The 23,683-nt window shown below is 32.1% G+C and overlaps 1 protein-coding gene across 1 annotated transcript; it reads right to left on the bottom strand.

Moving 5' to 3' along the window:
* Window positions 1–8,323: 8,323 nt before the first annotated feature.
* On the bottom strand, window positions 8,324–21,081 carry LOC129295147 (uncharacterized). Its single transcript, XM_054933623.1, has 6 exons — window positions 20,999–21,081; window positions 12,878–12,947; window positions 12,532–12,603; window positions 10,837–10,970; window positions 10,260–10,333; window positions 8,324–8,589 (listed from the first exon to the last, which is right to left on the bottom strand). Exons 1-6 carry the CDS (start codon window positions 21,079–21,081, stop codon window positions 8,498–8,500), a joined length of 525 nt encoding a protein of 174 aa, XP_054789598.1. The 3' UTR covers window positions 8,324–8,497.
* Between the last annotated feature and the right edge of the window lie 2,602 nt (window positions 21,082–23,683).

Below are 23,683 nucleotides of genomic sequence, written 5' to 3'. Positions count from 1 at the left end.
TGGGTGGCTAATTGGATTTTTGAGTCATATTTGGCTCTAAATTGAGATAGGATGAAAGTCAGATCAAGTCGGGAAGCATCGGGGGGAGCAAAATCAAGTTTTTGCTCACTACACAGTGAGCCATGACTTGCGTGGCATGCACTGCGGCGCACAGCACAGCAGGCAACTTAAATTTTTGAGAATCAATAGAAAAAATCAGATTTTGGGGTGAAAAACCTAGAGTACGAAGGGGGCAACTTTGGGCACTACTAGGGCATCAATTTAGGAGGATTTTGAAGATGATTTGGCCTTCAAACTCTTGGGTAAGTTTTCTACCCTTCTCTTCTACCTTTTCATCTCATTTTTCATGGGATTTGGAAGAGTGAGAATTTAGTCTGATTGGATTAAGCTATGAGTCAATATTTTAAAGGTTTCTATTGACTCTAAAGGTTTAATTTAGGTTTATTGATCTTGGATATATGGTAATATGAAGTACTTTGTTGTTTAGTGGAAGTTGGATCAAGCTTTAACTTGATCATAGGGTGTTGAAGTGTGATAAGTTGAGATATTGAGTTTTATGTTGTGATAGAGTTAGAAAGAGACTTAAAGGGATGATGTGAACAAATTCTAATCTTAACAAGCCTCTTTGTTGATAATATGAGTGGGAAGTGGGAGAATTGGGAGGTTATTGGTAGCTAATAGTGCTTGTGTTAATTGAAAATTAATATATAGTACTTGTTGATATAGATTGTGGTGTGGGAAGACTTACCTTGATACAAGAAGAGAATTTTGTACCACAGGTAAACCCCTTTTAGTAACAAAAAGGTTGAGGTAACTAGATAATTTGCATTGTTTATTACCTTGTATAAGTTATTCTCAAGTGCTTTTCTATGATTTGTTGAGTATGTATGCATAAATTCTTTAAAGGTTATCTATTTTAGAAAAAGTGGAGTATTAGTTTTGTAAAATTCTATATTTTTAAAGTTAATGGAAAGATTTTGTTATACTTGCTTGAAAAATTGTTTATGCATGGTTAAGTGGAGATATGTAGTGAAATGTGGCATATTAGAGGGTGGGAGGTCACCCTAGTGGAGATAGTGAAGATTAAGTCCATATGGCATTGCTAGCACCTCGAGATGCCAAGTGCAGCATTTACTCTCCTTAGTGCCCGAAAATGGGTGCGATGTTGGAGACTTACTCTCCTTAGTATCCAAAAGGGTGTGGAGTTGGAGACTATGCTCCTTAGCATCCGCAAGATGCGGTGTTGGAGTAACGACACCCCAATTACTTATAATAGGGGGAAACAGTAGTCTAGAAGTGGTTTAGGACACCTTGGTCGAGTAGTCCTACCATGGATGGTGAGTTTGGGGACCATACATATGGTTTGGTTCTCTAAAATAGCCTACTGGTTCGGTCGGGAGTATTGGAGGACCGGATGGTTAGGGATCATGCATGCAAATTTGTGGTGATATTATATGATGTGATTATGTTACTCATTTTAATACTTATTTATAACTTGGCTTGTTAATCAATAATGTAGATTATCTTAGTTACTGAGATTTTTATCTCACCCCGTGGATTATCATTTTACAGGTGCTACCAGTGGTCACTGAGCCAGGGAGAGAATCGGGCAGGGGCTAGCATATGTGCTACACTCTTTATAAAGCCGATTTTAGTTTGAGTAGTGTACATAAACTTGTTATATGATATTATATGTTGCCAACTAGGAATGCATATCATTTTGATTAGTTGCACTTGTTTCATACTATATTGTTGTGTATTTTAACCCAATATTGTATATGAGGTGAATATGTGGTAATTTTTGTGGTGATGGGCTAAAATACTAATACAAGTGCAAGGAATATTTTATCTAAGTGGTGATAATGTATTGGTAGTGTATTATGTGGCAATAGAGGCCAAATAGTGCTAGTAGTGCTAATTGTGCATTTTGGCCATATTGGGCAAAATGGCCATTGAGTGGCTAAATTTTGTGTTTGGTATATTTTTATATGTTTGATTAGTCACTCAAGTATATTTTGGTCCATTGGACTTGGTTCAAGCCTCACAATGGGTTAATGGTATTAGTTATGTGTTTTGGGTACTTGGATGGTTGAAAATTTCTTTAAAAAACTGACTTTTGCATCTGAGTGTCTAAAATTCTCATATGATGTCGGATCATAACGAAATTATATGTGAAAATGGTATTAGTTAGTTTATTGAATAAGCTTCACGTAGGCGCTTGAATCACTCCAATCGGACATCATATCTGAAAAAGGCGCGCGTTCGAAGTTCGTCTAGAAAAGCTATTATGACAGCATTGCTGTCATGGACAGGTGCGTCGCGGCGCATTTTGCGCAAGCCGCGGTGCACGGTACAGTGAGAAGACTTGTCATTCTGTGCCACAAGTTGTGACGCACGGACCATGAGTCACGACGCACGGACCAAAACACTCAAAAATGACATTTTTGGCCCTATTTTGAAGTGGTTTGCTTCCCAAAACTTTTCTATGCTTCCAATACCTTTATAAATCATTAAGTTTGAGCTCAAACTATCAATTTAAAGGGTTTTTATGGGATCCCAAATATTCCTTAATTATTTTTAAAAGAATATTAGTTTTAACCCTTTTATATATAATGTGAGATTAGGAGCAAATCCTTGCTCTTAATTATGATTGGTTGTTGTGATTGTGTGATAAATTTTGGTAATGTCAAGGTGGACATTACAGTAACGATACTTTATAGTGATTTTGTTGATTGCTCTACAATCAACACACATCCTCTAAGATCCATCTTTTTTTAGCGCCAAGATAACAAGGACAGCACAAGGGCTAAGGCTCTCTCACTTACAAAGCCTTTCATCATCAATTCCTCTACTTGGCGTTGGATCTCCTTAGTCTCTTCAGGGTTAGCCCTATAAGCTGGCTTGTTTGGAATAGCAGCTCCAGGCAAGAAATCTATCCTATGCTCAATTCCTCTTAAGGGAGGAAGTCCATCAGGAATCTCATTAGGAAATAAATCTCCATAATCCTGCAACAAATAGATAACACTAGAAGGCAAAGTAGGGTCAAGAGTGTCAGTAGAAAAATAAATATTCTTGGGAATTACAATAAGAGCTTGCTTAATATTTTCTTTTCACTATTCTCCTTCATTTCCACCATTCTATTTTTTTCTTTTCTCACCTTCTCACCACTTTTTTCCTCTCTTTTGATTGATTTTCAAGTAAAGTAATACTCTCTTTCTTTTCTTTCTCACCTATGCCACAATCAAGGAGATCTCTCCTTTACTTGTAATCTTGAGTAATCTTAAGTTGATCTTCATAGGCTTGGATGGGCCTAAGAGGATTTAATACAACAGTCTTGCCTTTAAAAGGCACCTTGTAACAATTTCTAAAACTATCATGAGTAGCCTTACTATCAAACTGCCAAGGCCTACCTAATAACAAGTGTCCAGCAAGCATAGGGGCTACATCACATAATACATCACAAGTATAAACTCGAACAGAGAAAGTAATTAACACTTGCTTAGAAACCCTAATTTCAACACAATCATTCAACCATTGCAATTTGTAGGGTTTAGGGTGTGGAATTAAAGGTAGAGATAATTTATCTAAAAGTAAAGTGCTAGCTACGTTAGTACAACTACCACAATCAATTACCATACTACACACTTTCTCTTTGATGAAGCATCTAGTGTAAAAAATATGCTCATGTTGCTCATGTTCATCATCCTCCTTTGGTTGAATATTAAGAGCTCTTCTTGCCACCAAGATAGAGTTAACTACGCCATTGCATTCAAGCTCATCATTTGATTCATGGGAGGTAGAATCATCATCAACATTATCAGCATCATCTTTATCACTTTCATGCACACTATCATAGCCACCATCATCTCTCAAGATCATAACTCTTTTATTGCTACAATCTCTCGCCATGTGGCCCACACCATGACATTTGAAACACTTAATAGGAGAAGTGTTAGATGAATAAGAAGGAGGTTTAGGGCTAGAAGTTTTACCCTCATACTTGGTCTTCATTTCTTCCTTGGCCTGGGATGTATCTTTAGCTTTGGAATCCTTCCATTTGGAAGTTGTCTTAAAGTCTTTCCAAGAAGACTTGGAACGTTTGTTTTTATTTCTCTACTCCAACTTTATAGCCTTGTGTATGAGCTCTTCCTTGTCCACAAAAGTGTACAAGTTAAGCTTATCTCTCAACTCTAGCCTCAAGCCATCCATAATTCTTGACATTGCTTCACGTTCATTTTCTTGAATGTTTGCACGAAACTTCAAAATATTCAACTCGTGCACATACTCCTCCACTGTCATAGATCCTTGAGAAAACATTTTTAATTTTCTATTCAGCTCTGTGTAGTAGTAACTAGGGACATAAGCCTTTCTCAAGTATCTTTTAAGCTTCTCCCACGTTTTAATGGGCTTTTTCCCAAGTTGGTTTCTTTTGTACTATAAATCTTGCCAACAATAAACAGCATAGTCAATAAAATTCAAAGAAGCAATTTTTACCTTTCTTGACTTAGACAAATCAAGAGTCATGAAGATTTAGTCCATCTTCATTTCCCAATCAAGGTATTTTTCTAGATTGTTGCTACCCTTGAATGAAAGATACTTTACTTTTTAGTCCGGTAAGTCAACATCACGCTTTGAAGATTTCTTTCCCTTAGGAAAAGGGGGCTCTTCATACTCTTCATCATCACTGGGGGTCTTACGTTTCTTTCCTTTAAAAGAAGAAATCTTTGGCTCATCTTTATCCTCTTTATGAAACCTATGATCAAGTTCTAAGCAAAACTGCTGCAACTGTGTTTTGATAAATTCTAAAACAGAGTTCATATCAATACTAGGGGATTCTTCCTTGTTACTCATGTTCACAGAAGCACTAGAAACCATATAAGATAAAAATGGGTCCTCACACATACAAACTCACGTGTTTACTCTTAAGATAAATAAAATCACTCGTGTTTCACACAAAAAAATTAATGGCTTTTTTTTAATAATGAAAAACACACTTGCTTTTTACCACTCACTAAGCTTGTGGATAGAATCCAATGGTGAAACCAAACAAAAATCACGAAACTAAGAAACAATCAAGTGAATATCTTCTAAATTAAGGAAACTAAAAAACAAGCACAAGATTAAAAGAGGATTTTTTTTTCAATTTTGAAATAAATAGGAAAGCAAAATTTTCAAATAAAATTAAGCTTTCTAAAGAAACAACCACATGTGACAACAAAAATAAGAAAGAAAGAAATAAAAGTCAAAGAGTCAAATACTCAAAGATAAAAATAGAAAACTAAATAAAGTAAGAGAGTAGCACAAATAGCAAATAAGAGAGTAGATAATTTGAAAAGTGCTACCAAAAATTAAAAATAAGAAAGTGATCAATGTATAAGACTTTCTTACCATCCAAGTTGACTTTTCTCTTTAGGCAATTCGTTGGTGACTTGGAGTTCAAGAATAGCCTTTTTTTACATTCATAACTCACAGCAATATATTTTTTTGTAATTTTTTTTGAATTTTTGGATTTTTTTTCTCTTTTTTTCAACACACTAACACTTTTTTTTGCCCTTTTTTTGCACGAATTTCTAGGTTTTCTTTTTTTTAGAAGGCTAATAAAATGAAAACTCACATAAGATGAAAAAGTCACAAAGATGAAGAAGAGAAAAACTAAAAGATAGAAGTAGATGTGGTAGATAAGAGATGATCACAAAAAGAAATAATTCAAGGTGAAAAAAGAAAGAAAGGACAAGAATTTTGAACCAAAACTAGCAACCAAAGCTCTGATACCAATCTGATAGGGGATGCGGAAGCAAAATCGTGCTAGTTTAAGGACAGAACCCTGAAACACAATAAAAATACAAGAACAAAAAGAAATGGACAAAATTTATGACGGAAATAAAGAAAGATATGAAGTAAATAATAGGATAATGACAAGGAGAAGGTCCTTTAGAGCACCTGTCTCTAGAAACCTCAACCTTCGAAGACACCATAAGAGTCGATCTCGCTCTTGATCACGTCTGTTTTTTACACGTGATGCCACCATAAAGCACTAAAGCTCACAAGAGTTATAAACTCTAAAAATGAATAATTTCATTCAACTTCTGTGTCGTTTACAAGAGGGAGCATGCCTAATTTATATAGGCTCATAGAAAAGAATATTTCCTAAAATTAAAACCCTAATTTTCTAATACTAAAAGGAAAAATAATATAAAATAATGATAAAATATTCAGCCACATAATTTAGGAGATGTGATCCTAAAATTATGGGATTACAAAATTTAAAAATTAATACTATAATTAATTCTAACCTTTAACTAGACTCAAAATAGAAAATCAAATCAAAGAACCATTAAAATAGGAAATAATATAGGAGACAATCAAGGATTATAAATGATTTAAAATTACGCCAACTTTGACTTCTTCATTAGGGTTTCATGCCTCCTTGCTTGCAAGAGGCTCAACTTATAGTCTTCCTTGCATTGGGCTAAGGTCTGCATCTCTTGGGCTTGACTCTTCATGAGTTTGGATTTTAAGTACATTATACATATATAGATGCTCTCCTTTGGGCTTGAGAGGAGTGCCCCAATGCTCTCCAAGCTCTTAAACTTCTTGCACAAGATTGAACAAGGCTTGCTTCATGGCTTTAGTTTGCACTCTTGTCATTGGACCTCCAATATGTTATAATGGGTCTTTAGGTACGTTCGATTGGAAGTACTAGGCTCCTTGCTCCTTGCCTTGGGCTACTTCCATGTCATCATGCTCATGATTACTATCCTCAAGTTTCGTTGCCATTAATGCCATGTTATCCATGCTATGGGGTCCATCAATATATATATATATATGATATATATAAAAATCAAAATATAATATAATATATAGATATAATTTTTATATATATATGCATATATGTGTAATTTTGTGTACACATATATATATAATATAATATGTATATCTGATATATATATATATATATATTATCTTATATTATATTATGTTATGTTAATTTTAAATTTAATTTCATGTGATTGATTAAATTTAATAACTAACATGATATGAGAGAATATCATATCAATTTTATAATTTGAATTTATAAAATAAATTTAAATTAGATATAACATCATGAATTAAATTTATGAGGTAAATTTAATTAAATTTTTATTGGTCCATTAAAAGAAGACATAAAACCCTAATCTATATATATGATATAGGAGGGGGTGCACTCAAGAGAGAGAAAAGTTTTGATGGCCAAATACTTTGAGAGCCATGAAATACCCTGAAGAAAAGTAAACCGACATTCAAAGATGAATAGACGTTGGGAGTATTAGCACACTATTTTAGTTAGAGAGTTGTTTGTATGGATACTGATAGAGGGAGCAAATCTATATTGTCAGCTCATGAGATTCGAACTTTTGAAGAGAATGCATGTGAGAATTCAAAATTAAAAAAGGTAACTTTTTTATTCACCTTGATTTAAATGAGTTCGTTCGATCTACATCAGGATAGAGATTTAAAATTTTAATTTTTTGTTACGCCTCCCTATCCAACACTATTTGAGGTATATCTCATAAATTCTACCTAATAGCCTTAATGTTCTTTCTAAGCATAGATAACAAAGCAGTTTCCTCATTAGCAGCAAGAGAGTTGAAAATAATTACAGGTGGTTTCTCACCCTTAAGAAAGAAAGCATGTTTTAAATTACATGACAAAGGATTTAAATCAAGAGTGGGTGACCCAATAGTAGAGAGAATGAGCTCTTTAAGCTTCAAGTCCTTATACCTCATTACTTGGGCTTTCTTTTCTTCACTTTCTCGCAATTGGACGAAGTCAATGCCACTTACACTTGCTGGAATTTCCTCAATAATGCATGAACTTCTCTTTGCTTAGTTCACAAGGCACCACTCAGCTATCTCCTTTCTTTGGCACAAATCTTCATTTTGTTGAGTAGTTTGTAAGGCCTCTAATCATTTTTCTAAAAAACTACCCTCCTTGAACTAGGGAATCATTGGAACATCAAGGCAAACTTAGAACACTTTCTATCACTAGAACACTCAAACATGCGTGCATCCTATTCAGGACAAGCACGTAACAGAGGTCAATGAAGAACAAGGCTTTTAGACACTAAAACAAATGAGTATTGGTTCCAACACAAGCCTAAAATAGACTTGCTAAGTTTTATGATGAATTATTGAAGGCTGAAACTCGCGTGTGTCTTATCCAAGACAAGCATGCATGTATTAAACTATGAACACCAAAGGCTATGATATGAGAAGAAAGGAACTTGGTCTAAAAAGTGGTGTTATTTAATTATTTTACACTATATATATATATATATATATATATATATATATATATATATATATATATAAAAGGTTGGTCATAGCTAGTAACCCAGCAAGGTCTTTTTCATAACACTAATGGCTACACAATTGCGCCATAGCTTTAAAATGGGGGAAAATAAAGTTTCTTATATAATAAAATAAAATATGCTATTATTTTACCCCAAAAAAAAAACTCAAGCTAGAGAAGAGTCAGTTGTCTCTTGTACAGGTTCATTGTTGCCGGTCACGATGTTTTGTCGCACCACAGGAGAGATCAGCATCCACACTACAACAAGCAAATGCAAACAAATTCATACACTAATGAAACAAATTAAATTGTTCTTGTAATTTATAGGACTAAAATGAAGGGAAAAATTTAAAATATATATTAATTTATTTATGTGATTTTCTTCTTTATAATTAGGCTATATGAATCATGTGTATTTCAGGGAAAAAATTATTTTTAAATTATGATCCGTGTATTGTAGAATCTCCATCTAGAAAATCTCAAAACTTGACAAGAATGAAACTTCATATTTTTCTCTCTCTCTATATATATATATATAGATGACAATGCTTTATTGTACTTTTTAAAGAAGGTATATGTTTTTAATATCTATAATTTATCTTTATTTTTAATTTTTCCTAATTTAGTTTTTTGATTTGAAAATTTTTATTGAATCTTTATAATTGATTAAATATTTTTCATGTAATAACTAGCTATATATAATCTTCATATTGGATATTAAGTATATGATTTATTTTAATAAACAAAACAAGTGTCTGAAAAATAAAGTGACATTGGTTTTAAACTTTATTTAAACTTTGAAACCATAATTAAATTTTGTGTGCAACCATAAGGATTACATGAAAATTTGAGTGAATAAAAAGGCAGAAGTAATATATAAATTAGAAATTAGACGAATAGTTAAAGTTTTAAGTGAATGCAGAAGTAATAAAGATTAAGCAAAAGATCCTCCAGTTCTACTTATTTGGAATAGGATTCTCTCCTATTGATTTCCCTCCTGGGCATGTAAAATTTTATACTATAGTGCATCTATTAAATGAAACAGTCCGGGAAAATTTAAAAAGAAAAATCATGAGTGGATTTTAATGTACCTGGGGAAAGCAAGGGAGAGGAGGAGAGAAATTGCTCCCCATTTTTCAAAGGAGAATGACAGTCCAAAACATTGAATTAATGGTAACTAAGTTATCAATAAAATTTTCTAAATGGTTAAAGATTACTTTTTCCCTAAATTTGAAAAGTGTTGGACTCTATGTATTGAAAGAGTGAAGCAATATTTCCTTAAATAATTTTTTTTCAAAAGCAAAATTGTCTTTATGTTATAGACCCATCATCTTTTATATTATCCATTGATATGGAATAATTGTGAAGCTTATACAGCGACATCAATATATTCTAACCTATTTTTTGTGGTTTAATTTAGCTACTAAAATTTGATCCATTTAACTATTGTCACTTCCACTTTTAACTCCTTTGACCATCATCAAATGGTCAAAATGAATCAAAATGTCTTACTATCAATGTGCGTGGCCCCCACAACAATTCAATATTAGCACATAACGAAAAAGATAATGTATCTCTTATGAAAGGATGATTTTACTCTTAAAAAAATTACTTAGGAGGGATATTGCTCTACCCCTTCAATATAGGGTAGCTAATACTCCTAAAAAAAAAAGTTTACAGGGGAGAAATGATCTTTAACCCATTTTTTAAAAGATGGGTTATAAATATTAATTCAAACAGTATTATAAATAGGAATCACAATTACTTTTAAAATTTAAATGTCTTATTTGCAACTAATATTTTTACATTTACAATTATCTGGATCAATATTTTAAATTTATTTTTAAAAATTATTTTAAATTTAATTGTGATTAGTTTAATATTTTAGAACTTAATTGCAATTTGTACTTTATTCAATATGGACTTACAGTAAAAAGAGGCTGCAAACCACTCGTTGATAACTTTGACCCAAGTGCTAACCCACCCTACGTCAATGCTCCACCTGTACTTGCCAACAACCAGAAGTATTTTACAAGTTTTTACAGGGATAATGATAGCTAAATTCTAAAATATTGAATTAATACATTTAGGTCTCAAAATATTCAATTAATAATAATTAAGTTTCTGTTAAAAAATTTAAAAAATAAATTATAAATATTGATTTATATAGTTAATTATAAATTGGAATTTCAGTAAAATTTGTTGAAAAATATCCTTTGTTTTAACAAAAAAAATTGAAATCGATTGCACAGTTAAAATTTATTAAAAATATTTTACATAAAAAAAAATTAATAATATTAAATGTTTTAAAATGGTACTGGTCATTAAATTACAGGAGATACTAATTTATTTCATTGGCTTGGAGAGGATATACTAGTTTAGAATTTACTAATTTAACCATAATTAAACTAATATATTTTTATATAAAAATAAAAAAATTAATTATTATTTATTTTTGATTGATTTTGAAAAATAGCAGTAGAGGAATGGATGAAAAATGTTTACTTGGCGGGTGAATTATTGAGATCCCAACTGATGAATAACATGGCGAAATGCATTGCTCCTAATGAGAAAACCAGGTGAAAAAATCCATACATATATGGAACATCATCTTCCTCTTCCACTTCATCTTTTCCAAACTGCAAACCAAACAAATAAAAAATTGGCGCATAATTAAATTCACGTCGCTTTTATTTCTAGAAAAAATTTGGCTTTTCTTCCTAGAAATATTAACATTAACTCCGCTCTCAATTATTAATGAGAATTATCAAATTTTTTTAATCTTAAAGTGCTTTTGGGAGTTTATGATTAAAAGAAAAGAAACAATCATTAATGAAATGATATAAAATAGAGTGGAATAGAATAGATTAAAACTTTTTCTTCCAATATTACTAAGGAGATCATGTAAATAAAACAGTGCAGAATAGAAAAAGTGTTAATATTAATTGATATAATATATATAAAAAGAAATGATGCACATAAAAAAAGAAACAATTAGGGTGGAACTAACCTTGAAACTTTTGCGGCCAATTTTTTCATATATATATATATATGTACATGTATATATTGTTGATTTAATTTTATTATATTTTTTATAATTAATTTCGTAAAAATAATTTATAACTTTTTAAACATCATTAAATGATAATTATGAATAACAGTATTTCAAAATACAAAACATCACCATATATCTAATATATTATTTTTGAGAAAAATTTTATACAGAATATGTGTGTGTGACAGTGAGTGTTTATATTTTCAATTAATTTTCATATGTTATTATAAATTGATGATAAAAAAAAGGAGAGATTTTCAAATTTTATAACATGATAGACCAATATACAAACATTAAAAATATATGTTAAACATAGCTAAACTAGTTGACGGATTCTTATATGGATACAATGCACCATGTTATTCATATTATATCCAATAAAATTACATCAATTCAATTCAATAAAATTTTGTGTCATTATTAATGACTTCATTTTTTAAATAAAGTGCATATTTAATTTCTTGTCTTTTATTTTTCTATCATCATCGGTAATATAATCAATTTATATTCACAATCATCTAACATTACACATTTTTACTGGATAGAGTATATAGATGACGTTATGCATTGTTTCTATGCAAAAATTTCTCATACTAATCCTATTAATGTAATAATATTAATTTTCAATTCAATAACTTTGGAACTAGGTGTATGGTGAGGGGGCATTCCTCTTCCCATACATTTAACTTGTGCTTGGATACTAGAGGGGGAATTAGAGCCTCGAAAGGAAATGTTGGTCCAATAATATCAGTTTAAAATTACTTTTGTTTTATTGTTCTAAAAACTGGTACTTCATAAAACATGTTTTGAAAATAAAAAATAATAAAAATAGGTGTTTTTTGCTTTCTTTCTTATTTTCTAAAATAATAATCTCAGAATATCTAAAAGATATTTTTTTTCTATTTTTCAAAACAATATTTAGTTTTTTCTCCAAAATAATTTTTAAAAATATATTACTAAATTTATTTTTTTGTTCTAAAGAATAGAAAATTATTCTCAAAACAAGTTGTCAAACAAGCCAATCACTTTCATTTTCTCCCCTATATTGAATTCTACATCTTGAAGTATTTAAAAAAAATCTTTTTTTTTTCAAATACGTATCAATTATTTGATTTTTGAACCATTAATGGATAAGAGCAGTGCACCTGGAAGCATTTGTAATCAATTCCTGTGGAAAACGTGGCAAACACAATGGCAAAGATGGCAATCAGAAAGGCCTACAAAAATTAAATGTGTATTAATATTTAATATCAATAATCCAATATAGAATACCAAATGTATAACAAATTACATTATTTACAAAATCTTTACAAGTATGAATATAACATAGAATTGTATCAAAAAATTATCAGCACACATGAAAATTTTGAGTTGTAGCCGAATGAAAGGAAGAAAACTCAATGTGTGGCCAAACAAAAAAGCAAGAAAAATATAATCAATATAAAGAATTAATTTTTTAAAAAGTTTATAAGAGTGAAGGGTAAGACGTACAATTATTGTTATCCAATCACGATTTTCCTTCTCTGAGTTGATCGGGCTGCATCTTATAATAATGGGTTCACTGGAAAGCCATAAATAATAACAAGAATCAATATCAATATATTAATAATCAATAAACAAGTTAAGTCATGGCATTTATACTATGAGTTAACAAGTAAATAAAACCTGAGTTATTACTCAAAAATCACCCTGAACCCTGAACTCTTAAAATACGTAAAATAAACTTTAAATTTTTAAATTCATAGTAAAATAAACCCTAACTGTTAAATTTTTAACACTATTATTGTTCACACAGGTATTGTTTAGGGTTTATTTTCTTACAAATTTAACCTTAATTGTTACAGTACCCTCGTGGACAGTAGCGATGTTAAAAAAGTTAATAGTTAGGGTTTATTTTACTATGAATTTAAAAGTTTAGAGTTTATTTTTCATATTTTAAGAGTTCAGGGTCTAGGATGATTTTCGAGTAAGAGTTCAGGGTCCTATTTACTCATTAACCCTTATACTATAATTCATAAACAATACTCCTTCCTTCAATCACTACAAAAAAAAAAGACTTTCAGCGATGATTTTCAGTGGCAATTCTAAAAAGTCACCATTGAAAATGAATAACATGCAGTGACAATAAAAGTCACCACTGAAAGTTTGACCTTCAATAGCAACATGCAAAATCACTGTTAAAAGTGTTGCCATAAAATGTCACGCTTTCAACATTGCTACCAAAAGTCTAAATTTCTATCGCTGCTAAAAGTTCACATTCAATGGCTACTTTTTAGAGTCGCCACAGGAAGTGTAATTTTCAATATTACTATTAAAAGTTTGACTTTCGTAATAATTAATAATAACTAGATATTATCATCATAATTTTTTTATTTTTTAATCCAATATTTAACATTTTAATACATTAATTTTGTTGTATTATTATAATTTTATTATGAATATATAAAATAATGTAATGAGTTTTTATTTAATATATTTCATGTAATTTTGAAAAATGGATGTAGGCCAAGTTGTTGGGCTGAACCAAGATAAATCTATTAAGTCAAAGTGTAAAGTCCCTGAATCTGAACTTAAAGTCCTGTCTCAACCCGTGCTTTACCATTCCACACCACGCAATTAATAAATCAAAATCAGAGTAATAGCCTTTTATTTATTTTTAAAATCACAAGATCCCAACTTCTTAAAACATATATTCAAATAAGAGAGCTAACAAAAGCATAAACACACTCAAAATACTCAAAATATCATAATCTATTAACCCTGAGAAAAGGTTATTCGTCGCAGTGTGCAACACGTAACTGCATCGTGCGTCACAGTGGGCACATCATATGCCATGGCACACCTATCCGAATTTCTAGTGTCATTTTGACAGCAAAAATGACGACCTTCCAGCATGTGCTATTTTCACACTCGATGTCCAATTGGAGTAATTCAAGCGCCCACATGAAGCTTACAATGTATAGTAGCTAATAGAATAAGTTTGGACTTAATTTGATGGTTTAATTTGAAATTGTATACCCCAGGTGCAAAAAGTTACTTTTTCTTTTAAAAACTTACACCTTAATTATTCAATTCTCATTCCTTGTCCTATTAGACCACTTCAGGCCTTGAACTAAGTCTAAAAGGACCATATACACTTGATTAACATCAGAATACACATATATCACATCAATAGCCCATTTTGACATCTCAAAGCTACATTACACATTTGTGATCTTATATGAGGAAAACATATATATAATACATAATCATATATACAATTGACTTGTTCCACTTTCAACCCTTCAACTCTTACATATAGAGCTCGCCCTTACCATATGGTCATGAATCACAAATGTACTCGACTCTTCTAAATGGGGCTCTACCTCACCATTTGTGTCAAGTTTGGTACTATTTGTCTCAAGTTCTCATTTCACAATGCAACACACATTCAATTCACATAATCAACATATATATACATTAGTAGAACAAGTTACAATATCATACACTTGCTTGTCTCGCTAGGGCACCCTCAACACAATGCAATATCATATATATATATAGGCAAGATTTACATCATAATTTACTTTCTCAAGTTCACATACATTTATACATCCTAGTTGGCAACTCAAACTACCTACGTTACGATGTACAAGATAAAAAAGTGATTAATAAGGATGTGTCTAGCTCATGAAAACAAAGGGAAAGGAAGAGGAAGCATGAAAGGAGAAGAGGAGAAGCCTAATCTCTACTAGGGTAAGGGTTTGTTGGAGTTTGGGAGACATTTTAGACTGGTAACTTATCGAGTAAGTTTCATATTGCCCTTACCTCTGATTCTACACTAATTTCTTTTAGTATAAATTATAGAGAAATTGAATTAGGAAGTTTTAAGGAATTTGTTTCTTACACTTTGGTAATGAAAACGTTATTGGGAATCAAATTGAGGTTTTTCGACTAGTTTCGAATTAAATGATAAAGCATTAGAGTTGTAACCATAATTAAGCCCTAAATTAGAGGTAAAAAGGAATGGAAGATTTGAGTAGGGTATGTTAGGATTGATAGAAATGATAGAAAGGGGTGATTGGATTGCAATGAACCTAAGTTAATCAAGTAAAAGGAAAAGAATAGCTAAATGTGATTTTAAGTGATAATTAATACTTGTGGTCAATTTGATTAACTGATTAATAGTGCTAACTGTGTGTAGATTGCCATGAGGTGTGTATATCTTGAGAGAGAAAGCACGTAGTGACCATATGCATATAAGAAATTCATGGGTGACCCTTTTTGTGACAAAAAGATTGAGGTGACCAAATAACTTACTCTGTTTGATTTTCTAGCTTAACTGTTTATGAGTATAAATATTATTGCATGAAATTGTTTTAGAATGTGCATATTTGAAAAGTGAATGATTGATACATGAAAATGATTTTTAAAGGAAATGAGTTTATGAAATTGCATGATTATGTGACTATATATATACATATATGGATTTAACAAGAGGTTTGTATGTGAGCGTGATCAGAGAGGTGGGAGTTCACCCATAGGGAGAAGTAGTGAAAAGTCCATATAGTATTATTCTACTTAGTACTGATGGGATGCAATGTTGAAGAATTTCATCTCCTTAGTACCTATTGAAGTGCAGTTGAAAATTATCTCCTTAGTACCCATGTGGGGTGTGGTGTTGGAGATTAGAGGTCCTTAGCATTTATGAGATACAATGTTGGAGTAACAATACCTTGATCATTGTGTATGAAAGGGGAAAATGGTAGTCCAAAAGTGAGACAAAACACCTTTGATCGAGTGATTCTACCACTAAAGGTGTGCTCAGGTCAATGAGTGTGTATTGGCCTAATGAGAGCTTATAGTTTCAGTCAAGATGATATAAAGGTTCAGATGGTAGTTGATCATGCTAGTGGTGATGATTTATTGTGAAAATGGTTTTATGAAGTGAAATTATGCTATATGCTTTATTTAACTACTTATGTACAATACTTACTTATAGTTACCTGTGATGTAGTAGCAAGTTATTCTATTACTGAGATTATTATCTCACCCCGTGGTTACATCTTTATAGGTCAGAGTAGTAAGTCAGGCAAAGGGAAAGATTCTAGAGTAATGGTGCTATTATCGTGCAATGAAAAGATTGTGTAATGAATATTTTGTTTTAAATTTGTAAATGAAAAGTTGCCATAGGAAATCATATGCATGTTTTAGATTGTGATAAGTAGTAAGTTTGATAATCTTAGCCCTATGTTTGTAAGATGTGATGCATGCGGTGAAATATATGATCATGGTCTAAGATTTAATTGTGAAATGTGTTGTGAATGTGTAAGTAAGACTATGTATTGAGTTTGTGGTGAATTAGTAAATCCTAGCCCAACTGAAGTGAAAAGTGATTTGGGGTTAGGATTGTGTTATATAAGAATGTAAATGTGCTTTTAGTGATGATTATATGGTGAAATTGTGGATTTAATGGCCAAGTGATTGTCTTTATGAAAAGTTGTGAAAAATAGCCCTTTATTATGTAAATGGGCAATTTGGTGGCCAAATCATGATATATGTGTTTAAATAATGATATTATTGGTCAATCATGTATGAATGGTTCTTTTGGACTTAATTCTAGGCCTAAAACAGCCTAGTGAGACAAAGCGTGTGATTTGAACACTTTGGTGCTTGAAATTTTTAAGAAAAGTGACTTTTTATACCTGAGTGTCCAAATTTATATCTGACCTTAGATCATGTCCTAACTTATCTCATTAGTTAGCTTATGAAATAAGCTTCGTGTGGGTACTTGAATCACTCCGATTAGACATTGTGTGAGGAAATGATGAATGCCAAAATTTTACTTTCATGAACTGTCAAATGACAGCAAAATCTATCGTTGAGTGTATGGCTTTTTGCCACATGCCACGGTGCATATGGTGCACGTCACGGCGCATTCCCCTTTTTTGGCCTTGTTTCTTTTGTTTAGAACCATGTGTTGAGAAGGATGGGTGCAAGAATTATTTTTTGCTGTGCATTGCTCTGTTATGTGTCTGATTTCAAATGATTTTAAAACAAAAAGTCTTAGGTCCCAAGCATTTTAAATATTTATCTAACTACAGTTTGATATTTGTGCTGTGGGGAATTGTTAACCCCTCTTTATACGAGTTTAATGAAGAGATAACAATTTGGTATGGGGAGAGGTTACAGCATGCATGTCTTAACATCTAAAATGGATGTTGCAATATGTAGGAAACCTCAAGGGATATTAACCTAAATGCAACTTTTATGAATAAAAGACTCAAAACAACAAGACTCAAGACCAAAAAGCAACACTAGACTGAAACCAAACACCCAATTCAAGAAACAAAAACCCTTTTATTTAGAAAAAGAAACAAAGAAAACAAACCTAATTCTAAACCTAATAGAAAGGATCATACCTCCCCCATACTTAAACATCAAAATAGATACCATAAAACACAATTACAAGCAAGAATCAAATGATCTACATGTGTGCACAAGTTTCTGCAAGCATATACCAAAAAGTGCTCAACATGTATGCTAAGTGAATAGTGTGAGTTGGGGAGATACGGCATATGCACATGTGCCATGGCATGTGACACAGAGGCACTAACATTGACTCTATGTTGTGTGCCATAACATGTTGACACATGCATCGTGACACACACATAAGATTCTGCTGTCAAAATAGTAGTTCTAAAGTGAATTTTGGAGGTACACCATTTTTGCATCCGAAGTCTGATTAAGGTGATTCAAGTGCCCACATGACGCTTATTTCAAAATCTAACCAATGACACTGGTGTCATTTAAATCTGATGTCCTATTTAAAATCTGAGTGCATTTTGACAAATTAAGTTAAAATCTTCCATGTAAACATCACTATTTGAAACCATAAGTCATTAGCCACTTTTAGGGTCTTGACCATATCCATTGGGACAAATTACACCTAATTGACAACTAATATACACCATATCACATGTAAATACAAATTTGGCCAGTAAATTGTCTATCTCACATACACCTAGGTGGAATTGTGTGTTTTCACATAAATTCACTTCATTGGCCAACTTTCTCATTTCACCAAAGCTCAATCTCATTCACATGCAGTTATAATATATCACTAGCCCATTCTATCATTACCACCTCAAACACAAACATATACATACAATGGGCCTAAGACACAAAATCACATACACATTTGCATTCACAAGCTTATGCACAATAATATATTTCCTACGGCAACTTATACACAAATTCACAACTTAGATAATGCAAATTCATTTCACCAATTCCTTATAATGGGCAACAGAGAAATTATCTAATCTTGGCCTGTATCTTTCCCTTTAGCAACTCTAGCATCAGAGCCTGTAAAAATATAAATAACCACGAGTGAGATCAAAATCTCAGTAACTAAAATAGTTTATTAAATGCTCAAATAACCACATATAAGTAAATAAAATTGAAGTAATAGTTTATATATATATATATATACCAAATGCAAACATAATTTTCCTCTTTCTAAAATTTTCATACAACTACAACCGCTATCATGATCATCTATCCACTAATCTTTCAAAACTCCCCGACTTGAAATCATAGGCTATAATGAATCAATCACATATTAACCCAAACACACCTTCAATGGTACAAATACCCAGCCAAAGGTATTCTTTCTCACTTTCCCACTTCCTGACTATGGCTTTCCCCTCCATACTTATTGATGATAGGAGTGTTATTGACTCCTAATGGAACCCTTATGGGACCAAAAAGTTGCCAGATTGCCTGAATATCCTATAGTAATAGTCTTAATATAATGCTGCACCAGTTGTCCCATGATGCCTGCCCAACTATATGAATTTGTTCTCTCACATCCCTATACACACACCCCTCACGTACACCAAGGTAAATCTCCACTTTTCACACATTACACTATATATATGTGGGTGTGTGTGTGTGTTCATTTCATTTAAAAGTCATTAGTCATTCAACAAGTATTTCAAAATCACTTTAATGCTAAAACCATGTATATTGCAAAACGATGCATAGAAATCTAGCAAACAATGAAATCATAATTTATACGTTTACTTCTATGCAATTATAAAAGTTAATAAACATAAAAAACTATATAGTTATCTCAACCATTATGCTCTTATGAAATGTTACTTGTGGTATACTCCCTTATTTGCACTTCTTTCACTCAATCTGCACATTACACACAACAATCTAAACAATATGGGCCCTCGGAGTCAATTATCACATTGACAAACAGTACCACTTTCAACAATTAAACATCTAAATGCTAATTCCCCTACTCAAGTCCATTTCCACTCTTCTAACCCTACACATCAGCTATTGTGACCTTAATACGATTATTCCCAAATTTTACCTATTTTCTCTTTTCAAATTTGACTAATTTGAGCCTACAACTTTAAAGCATTATCGTTAAAGCTCAAACTAGTCACAAAGTCCTAATTTAACTTTAAATAGCCCTTTTATTACTATAAGGTAAGAAATCAACCCCTTAAAACTTTTGAATTCAATCTCCCAATAGTTTAAACTAAGAGAAAATAGCATAGAATTAGAGATTAAGGTGGTATAAGACTTACCCGATGAGTAATAGGTCAGAAATGTCGCTCGAGCTCCTAGAATTTCTTACCCTAGCAGAGGTCCTCTCCTTCTCCACTTTCTCGTGCATTTTTCCTACTTTTCCCTCTACCTCCATGAGCTAATACACGTCATTATCTATTATATTTCTGTGCCATGTGCCTTCACGCATTCAGCACTAGCCACAACGCGTGGTACAACGAGGAAACTCCTCATAATGCTCTCACACTCTACCTCATAATACTCATTCTTCTACTCAAATTTGTCCATGTAACATCCCAAAGGGTGAAAACAACATTTCGTCATTCAAAACCCTAATCATACACTAAATTACCAATTCATCCCTTAATTAGTAATAAATTCTAGAGTTTAAAATCTAAGATGTTACACAAGATCACTCATCTAATGAGTCTAGGTTTAGACTCAACCTTTTTCATCAAGTATCTTAAAGCTGCATGGTCACTATACACAACCACCTTAGCACAAATCAAGTAAGATTGAAATTTATCCAATGGAAAAACAATAGAAAACAACTCTTTATCTATGGTAGTGTAATTAATCTATAAGCTATCAAGTGTCCTAGATGCATATGATATCATATGTGAAAATTTACCATCTGTTCTGCCAAGCATAGCACCGACAGCATAGTGAGAAGTATCACAAGATAATTCAAAACTGAGACAAATTTAGGGATTTCAAAATAGGAGGTGTGCAAAGAAATTTTATTAAAGTGTTAAAAGCCTTTTTACAATCATCATCAAACACAAATGGTGTATCTTTTTGAAGCAATCTAGTAATAGGTAAGGCAATTTGACTAAAACCCTTAATGAACCTCTTTTAAAAGCCAACATGTCCCAAAAAAGACTTTAATTCTTTCAAGCAAGTGGGGAAAGGAAGGGAGGAAATCACCTTAGCCTTAGCCTTATCCACCTCAATCCTTTAGAGGAGACAAGATGCCTTAAAACAATTCCTTGATTTACCATAAAGTGGCACTTTTCAAAATTTAAAACCAATTTTTTTTCTAACCTTTGCAAAACATCATCCAAAGCAGTCAAGTAAGAAGCAAATGAGTCACCATAAATAGTAAAATCATCCATGAACACCTCCATGCGTTTGTCAATGAAATTAGAAAACAAACTCATCATGCATTTCTGAAATGTGCCTGGTATATTACACAACACAAAAGGCATTCTCCTATAGGCAAAGATACCAAAGGGGCAGGTGAAAGTGGTTTGTTCCTGGTCTATGGGATCTATAAGATTTTGGAAGCATCCACCAAATCCATCTAAAAGCAATAGTGGGACTTGCAGGCAAGCCTTTCAAGCATCTAATTAATGAAAAGGAGGGGGAAGTGGTCTTTCCTAGTGACATCATTCAACTTCCTATAATCAATACACATCTTCCAGGAGTTTTGCACCCTAGTTGGCACTAACTCACCAGTCTCATTTTTCAAAGTAGTTACACCCCTTTCTTTGGCACAATTTGAGTAAGAGAGACCCACTCACTATCACTAATGGGGTATATTATTCCTACACTCAAGGGCTTAATTACTTCCTTTTTAACCACATCTAGGATTAGAGGATTCAACCTTCTTTGGGGCTACATAACAAGGTTGGCACCCTTTCTAAGCAAGATCTTATGAATGCATACTAATAGATCTATCTGTTGGAAATTGTGCCCTATGACCAATCATTGTACTATAAATATTGTTATTTATAGAATTTTTCTTTTGTTATCATATTAATTGCATGTTCATTATGATAACTATATCCTTAGACAAACTATAATGATTGTCCTAAATGTCCCTGGTCGGTCATCTATGAGGGATCATAGATGAAACAAGACTAGTATTATTTTGATTAATTATAGAGATATAAATCAAAGTCATAGGCACTTGAAAGTACAAGGTACTAGACTGACATGCTATGAGAAAGTTACATGGTATAAGTCATAAGCTTATCTTATATATAACCATATCACTAAGCCCTTTAACTTGAGACTATGGATTCCTACATGATGACCATTGAACTTTGACCTAGTCAAAAGTCGCCTTTGACTGGGTGATCATAAAGGCTATGATATTCATACAGAGGAATATGAGAGGTCAAGATGGAGTTTGTCCCTCACATTAATTGAGAGATATTATTGGGCCCCTCAATGAGTAAGATTGAGAAAATGTATGGCCATACTATAATGGAAAGGATTTTTCATTGTTATGCTAGTTCACTCAGAGATCGAGAAAGTAATGGTCAGGTAAAGGAGAATGACAATTCATGTCTCACACTTGACCGAAATATTGTGTGACAAAAGGGATGTGATACAATTATATAATAGGTTGCATCAGATTATCGATCCCCATACGAATTGGGTAGTTGTAATGTCTTACTAGAGGCCACTTGTGACTTGTGGGCTAATAGTACAATTAGCCTACTGCCAACTTCATATGGGCCTACAGGGTCACACACAAAAATAACATAACTTGAGCTATAATGCCAAGTTCATTGAATCTGGAATATGTCTAGATTCAATGAATGTAATATAGGGTGAACGAATTTTATATATATATATATTTGAATATTTATTTAATAAATATTTATATATTTATATATTTATTTATTTATATGAAATATAAAATTCAAAATATAATTATATATATATATATTAAATATATATATATATATATTCATGTTTACATATATATGATAGAGGATGCGGAAGGAGAATCGTGCTAGTTTAGGAACAAAACCCTGAAACACAATAAAAATACAAGAACAAAAAGAAAGGGATGAAATTTATGACGAAAATAAAGAAATATATGAAGTAAACAATAGGATAATGATCAAGGAGAAGATCCTCTAGAGCACCTGCCTCTAAAAACCTTAACCTTCGAAGACACCACAAGAGTTAATCCTGCTCTTGATCACGTCTGTTTCTCACACGGGATGCCACTACAAAACACTGAGGCTCATAAGAGTTATAAACTCTAAAAATGAATAATTTCATTGAACTTCTGTGTCGTTTACAAGAGGGAGCATGCCTAATTTATATAGGCTCATAGAAAAGAATATTTTTTAAAATTAAAACCCTAATTTCCTAATACTAAAAGGAGAAATAATATAAAATAATGATAAAATATTTAGCCACATAATTTAGGAGATGTGATCATAAAATTATAGGATTACAAAATTTAAAAATTAATACTATAATTAATTCTAACCTTTGACTACACTCAAAATAGAAAATCAAATCAAAGGACCATTAAAATAGGAAATAATTTAGGAGATAATCAAGAGATTATAAAGAATTTAAAATCATGCCACCCTTGACTTTTTCATTAGGGTTTCATGCCTCCTTGCTTGCAAGAGGCTCAACTTATAGTCTTCCTTGCATTGGGCTAAGGTCTGCATCTCTTGGGTTTAACTCTTCATGAGTTTGGATCTTAAATACATTATACACATATAGATGCTCTCTTTTGGGCTTGAGAGGAGTGCCCCAATGCTCTCCAAGCTCTTAAACTTCTTGTACAAGACCAAACAAGGCTTGCTTCATGGCTTTAGTTCACGCTCTTGTCATTGGATCTCCAATATGTTATAATGGTCTTTAGGTATGTTGGATTGAAAGTATTAGGCTCCTTGCTTCTTGCCTTGGGCTACTTCCATGTCACCATACTCATGATTACTATCCTCAAGTTTCATTGCCATTAATGCCATG

The sequence above is a fragment of the Prosopis cineraria genome, unplaced genomic scaffold (assembly GCF_029017545.1).
Source record: "Prosopis cineraria cultivar Desert tree isolate PC_DT_omini unplaced genomic scaffold, ASM2901754v1 PC58, whole genome shotgun sequence".
In the NCBI taxonomy this organism is placed as follows: domain Eukaryota; kingdom Viridiplantae; phylum Streptophyta; class Magnoliopsida; order Fabales; family Fabaceae; genus Prosopis; species Prosopis cineraria.
The sequence above is the reverse complement of the archived record's forward strand: the minus strand, read 5'-3'. Positions and strand labels throughout refer to the sequence as shown.

Bases quoted from the DNA above. Each gene is read 5' to 3' on its own strand.
- LOC129295147 (XM_054933623.1), bottom strand. From the start codon at position 21,081: ATGGAGGTGTTCATGGATGATTTTACTATTTATGGTGACTCATTTGCT. The intron at 12,604-12,877 runs GTACGTCTTACC...TAATTTTTGTAG, and splicing joins GTGATTGGATAACAATAATT to GCCTTTCTGATTGCCATCTT. The intron at 8,590-10,259 runs GTAAGTCCATAT...TGCTTGTTGTAG, and splicing joins GTTTGCAGCCTCTTTTTACT to TGTGGATGCTGATCTCTCCT.